Raw genomic sequence first — 4,976 nt, 5'->3', positions numbered from 1 at the left:
ATAAAAGTAACAATTAAAAACAATTAAAACACTGCCCGAAAATAAAGTGGAGCGGAGAGGGACAAGGATCCAGTCCACTTTCGTATCCAGCAAACGAAAGGAAATTCCTCTTTATTACATATGTTTTGCATAAGTATTCCTTCCTACCTACTCGTTTGGCAGCTGATGGAACGCGATGCCCGAATGCCCCTAGACGAAATTGTGTGCTCATCGATTATATGTTGGGCGATACTACGTCGCTTTGCACGCTTTGCGGGTGTTTAATGCGGCAACATGTGTACGTGTTGTGCGTGCTGGGAATTTGGTCGGTGCTGTTGTTCCTCGCAGTGAACTTAAGCCTTTTTAGCACATTTCTAATTCATCCATGTGGGCTTGTATACGTGTGACCAGGGGTTCGTATATTTGTGTGCACATTTGCACATGAAAATTCTGTTCGCTTGTGTTGGACTCAGGTCTCTTTTTTTCCGAAAATTTCGGTAATTCATTGGCCCAAAATTCTCGTGTTATGGCGCGCAATAATGTGTAAAATGTTGTGCTCACTCAATGGGATTTGTTTGGGTTCATTGTTTCACGCCGGAATTAAGTGGGATTTGTAGATATTTAGTGCTGCGCTTCAAACTCAATAAAGAATTATCCATCATTGCTATTGCAATATTCACATTTTTTGCAGTTGTTTGGTTAATCTCTTTATTTTACAATTAAACGGTGTAAATTTTTCTATTAATATTATTCTATTAAAACTTTCTAAATATTCACTTCACAAACATTTTGGAAGAATTACGCCTGATACTTACAAGTGCAATGCAGCCATTGCTTAAATGGAACCAAAGTTGCAAGGAGCATAGTTTAGTCTTGTAATCAAGCGGATGAATGCAAGATTAAGTAACTCATTAAAAAGTCATTCAATAGCTTCATCGGTTCTCTTGGCGTTCACTATCTAGTAGATGTCGCTGTACTACATTTGAAGCACAGAAGACGTTATTAGAATTTGGTCCTTGATAATTTCGTAGCTGTTTAACATAATCTACCATGTCACTTTCTATTTCAGATACTTTAAAAATATCGCAAATTATAATTATTATGTTCAGCTTTAAATTAAGTTGTGCCTAAAAGTCTGTCAGCTCAAAAATTCCTACTCGTTTTAATCATGTTCGGTATGTTGTGGTTTAATGGGCGTAATGTCAATATGGTGCAAGTGTTGGGTGTTGGGTGATGGTGATGTTTGTTGGCTGCACCCTGACAAAACTCAAACTTGAGTGGTGTGAAGGCTATGGTAAAAGTGTCATGACTTGCCTTTGTTGGATTTTATTGACAGCTGCCAGAGTTGTAAAGCTGACAGAGATGCAAATTGACGTGCAGAAATTGTTTTTGATGTCAATGTTAACATTTTATAGTAATATTTGGGAAATTTCTTATTTCTTATCATAAAAGCTTTAATAAAGTCACTTGTATAAAAATACAAATCGGTTAATCGAGCCAAAATATGGTAATCTCGTTAAAGCTAGCAAATATATATGTGATGCTGGCTGTTGGTCTTTGTGCCAATTCATGAACATCCTTTAAAAGGACTGACAAACTGACTTCATGGCAAGGAAATTGAAATAATTGAAATTAAAGTTTTGAGTAAATTTTCGGAGTAAATTCATTAGATCACTTGTTCGAATAGCTATTCAAAAAGGAAATGAATTTAATGAATGATAAAACGAGAACACGGAGCGGAATAGTAGAATATTAGTTACTACTCCACTTTTCCAGAATGCTAGAATACTTAGTAAGAATACATCTAAATTGAAAGTTAAGTAGAATGGAAACATAACGTCGATGTGTCCTAGGCATATACATATGTTCTTTTGTAATCACCAACAGCTCGTGCCACACGTAGCAAATAAATTGAAGAAGTTGCGGTGAGAAGCATTTCCTTTTATCGGAAAATTCGCTTTATTAAAAAAGTGTGTCACCATAAAATATAAATTGAATTTATTAATTATTTACATATAATTTGAATTTCGAAATCAATTGTGGTGATCCAATGATGGTATTTTGTCTGCCAGTGGTTTTATATCTGACAAAGTTCAATGCATGCACTTTAAGAAGCAGAATGTAGTAGTTGTGAAAATAGTTTCGATATTATCAATTTTGTTAAACAAAACTCTCTTTTAACCTCTTTAGTAATATGAAAATATTTCCGATTGAGATTAATCATTTTAATAGTCAATTTACCAAAGTACAGTTAAGATCAGAAGTACTTACGATTCTTAGTACATGACATATTTTACTCTGTTGAATTAATTGATTGATACTATTGATATGTATTTAATCCTTAAAACTTCTGCTACGAATATGGTGCAGTTAAAAAAATTTCAATTTAAGACTGTCGAATATAATTGGCATCTTCCCATGGTTAAATTCAACTCTTCTCGTAGAGTCTCAGTGGTTGCTGTTCTAAGATTAGTCGCAAAAAATCCAAACCATGATTGTTATTAATGTTAATTTTTTTTGCCGAAAGTGATGCATCTTATGACGAAAAGAAACCATTTAAATGTTAGAAGGGTTCGAATAGAAATGAATGGGCAACAACAAAAATTATAGTAAATTTATTGAAATTTGGCTGCCCATATAAAGCTGTTTCGAGTGTTGCCCAGTACGCATCATCAGTGGTTTTAGGAAATATTCGAATTTCTTTTTAATTAGCTTATAGTCCGCATATAATTTGTTTGGACTGCAAGTGCCAGGCTTAATACTCGTGCCTGTGAAATTAGAAGCGATGACTAAACGTGTCTTCCCACAAGTAGCCAAAGGTGTACAAGCCTTAAATGCTCAAGTTCCAAGTTTTCTTAGTATTTAGTATTTGATATTACAATTAATAGAAAACGAAGAGTAGTAGTAGGAGCAATGATCAAAATTGCAAAATTTGAGACAATTTTAATAACACATCATCTAGCGTGTACTAATATGAAAAGTTAAGCATCTTTTTTAAAAATAATTGCGAAAAATACAGGGCAGAAGAGACTACATCTACTACAGCAGCAGGCGTCTGTAAACTACTGTGCTTGGTGAGTATACCAAATGTACATCTTACAAAACTAGTCTCTGTTGGTTGGTCCTCAAAGGCGGATTTCAGAACTTAATTTGCAGATGTGTGGTAACAAAACGGCGCTGACACATTTCTTTAAAAGAAAAGAATTATGTGATTATTAAAATCCACCCAATAATGGATAATATTGTTAATAAGGAGATTATTTTTATTTATCATAGAATCGTTTTTTTAGAAAACAAGTAGTTATTATGACACTTCCAAAAAGCATAAAAAAAATTTGAAAAAAAATTGGTAAAATTTTACATAATTTTTTTTAGGATATAAAATACTTATAAAAATGCTTTTCTAACACTAGAATTAAAAAACACTAACCAACAATGTGGAAAAAGTACGACCCAGTAACCACTGAAGCTCCAAACTCCGATGCAGAATTTGATGAGCTTGCTACATCTCTCGGATTTCACATAACTTTCAGTGTGGATAATTCGCAAGGTGATCGAGAGTCAATGGAAGATTTCTATAGAATTTCTTATCAAAAAACAGAAGACGGAAAAGGATTAAAATACCTTTACTTGGCTATTTTTGATGGGCATTCAGGTCCGGAAGCAGCTAAATTTGCCAAGGAACATTTGCTCAAGCTTATAGTCGGTTTGCCATATTTTTGGTCACCCAAAGATATTGATGTACTTCGTGCGATTAGAGATGGCTTCCTGAGGTTGCAGTCAGAAATGTCGATGGCACGTTCCAGCTGGCCAACACAAAATGGTTTTCGATGCAGAGCTGGCACAACAGCTTCTGTGTTATTTGTTCATAATAAAAAAGTTTACATAGCACACGTTGGAGACTCTTCTTTGGTAATGGGGTACTATGACACCACCAAATTGCGTTGGTTGAGTAAAAGACTAACAGTTGATCACACGCCAGATAAACCTTCAGAAAAAACGCGTATCGAGAGAGGAGGTGGAAAGGTTATCGTATATGATGGCGTTCCACGCATCTTATTCAAACGTGAATCTCTCATTAGCGTGAACAATGTGACACGCAGAGCTATTGTAGAAACGCCACTAATAGCAGTGGCACGAGCACTCGGCGACTTATGGAGTTATTCGAGACTAAGTAAAGAGTATATTGTTAGTCCAGTACCAGATCTAACCATTGAGGAGGTAAATAAATATACTGATTCCTTTATTATCATGGGATCTGATGGACTTTGGAATAGAATAAATAGTGTAGGTGCTGTTAATGTTGTACAAAATACAGTAAAGAGTGGACATAAATCACTGTCTTCAAAAGTTCTTCTTAGACAAATTTACCAGCCATGGGTTGATATTGAATCACATGCGGACAACATTACAATCATAACATTGGTCATTGAAACATTGGAACCTAGATAAACATCACAAAAGTTGAAGACGTGAAAAGAGGCTTTATGTCTCAAATGCATGATGAACTTCAAATATTAAATAAATTAATTGTAAATAATAAACAGGAATAAAAGTTTTAGTGTTAGAAAATGCAAAATTCTGTTTGATTTATAGAAATAAAAATTGTTTTCGGTTAAAGTTTTAAATTATTGACACCTGAAATTTTACCGATTGACTGTTAATGCTAGTTAAACCGAAAACCTACGTAGGTACATTAGAATAGTAGTCATAGATTTTTAGAATTCATTATATAGAAAAAGCAAGGTTATTTATGAAATATTTTGGAAATTATACGACTAAGAGAAAACTTTCAACTTAACAATTTCACCTATTTGCCTATATACTATAACACTAGTTCACAAATAATTAAAAATTTTATTTTCCAAAGACGAGATCTATATTTTTTATAGTGAAATTTTCTGTACTGTACTGCGAAAGACTGTTATTTTGATTTTTTGTGAAATATTACCCTACATACGCCCCCATAACTTTTTTTGGTGAAGTTACTGTATATA

At 33.9% G+C, this 4,976-nt stretch overlaps 1 protein-coding gene across 1 annotated transcript; it reads left to right on the top strand.

Moving 5' to 3' along the window:
• Window positions 1–3,414: 3,414 nt before the first annotated feature.
• On the top strand, window positions 3,415–4,431 carry LOC119688179 (protein phosphatase 1D-like). The gene has a single exon (XM_038102863.1). The coding sequence runs from the start codon at window positions 3,415–3,417 to the stop codon at window positions 4,429–4,431; it is 1,017 nt and encodes a 338-aa protein (XP_037958791.1).
• Window positions 4,432–4,976: the final 545 nt, after the last annotated feature.

Source organism: Teleopsis dalmanni, chromosome X (genome assembly GCF_002237135.1).
Source record: "Teleopsis dalmanni isolate 2A chromosome X, ASM223713v2, whole genome shotgun sequence".
Lineage (NCBI taxonomy): Eukaryota > Metazoa > Arthropoda > Insecta > Diptera > Diopsidae > Teleopsis > Teleopsis dalmanni.
The sequence above is the reverse complement of the archived record's forward strand: the minus strand, read 5'-3'. Positions and strand labels throughout refer to the sequence as shown.

What these genes read in the sequence shown, in the direction of transcription:
- LOC119688179 (XM_038102863.1), top strand. Translation starts at nt 3,415, where the DNA reads ATGTGGAAAAAGTACGACCCAGTAACCACTGAAGCTCCAAACTCCGAT.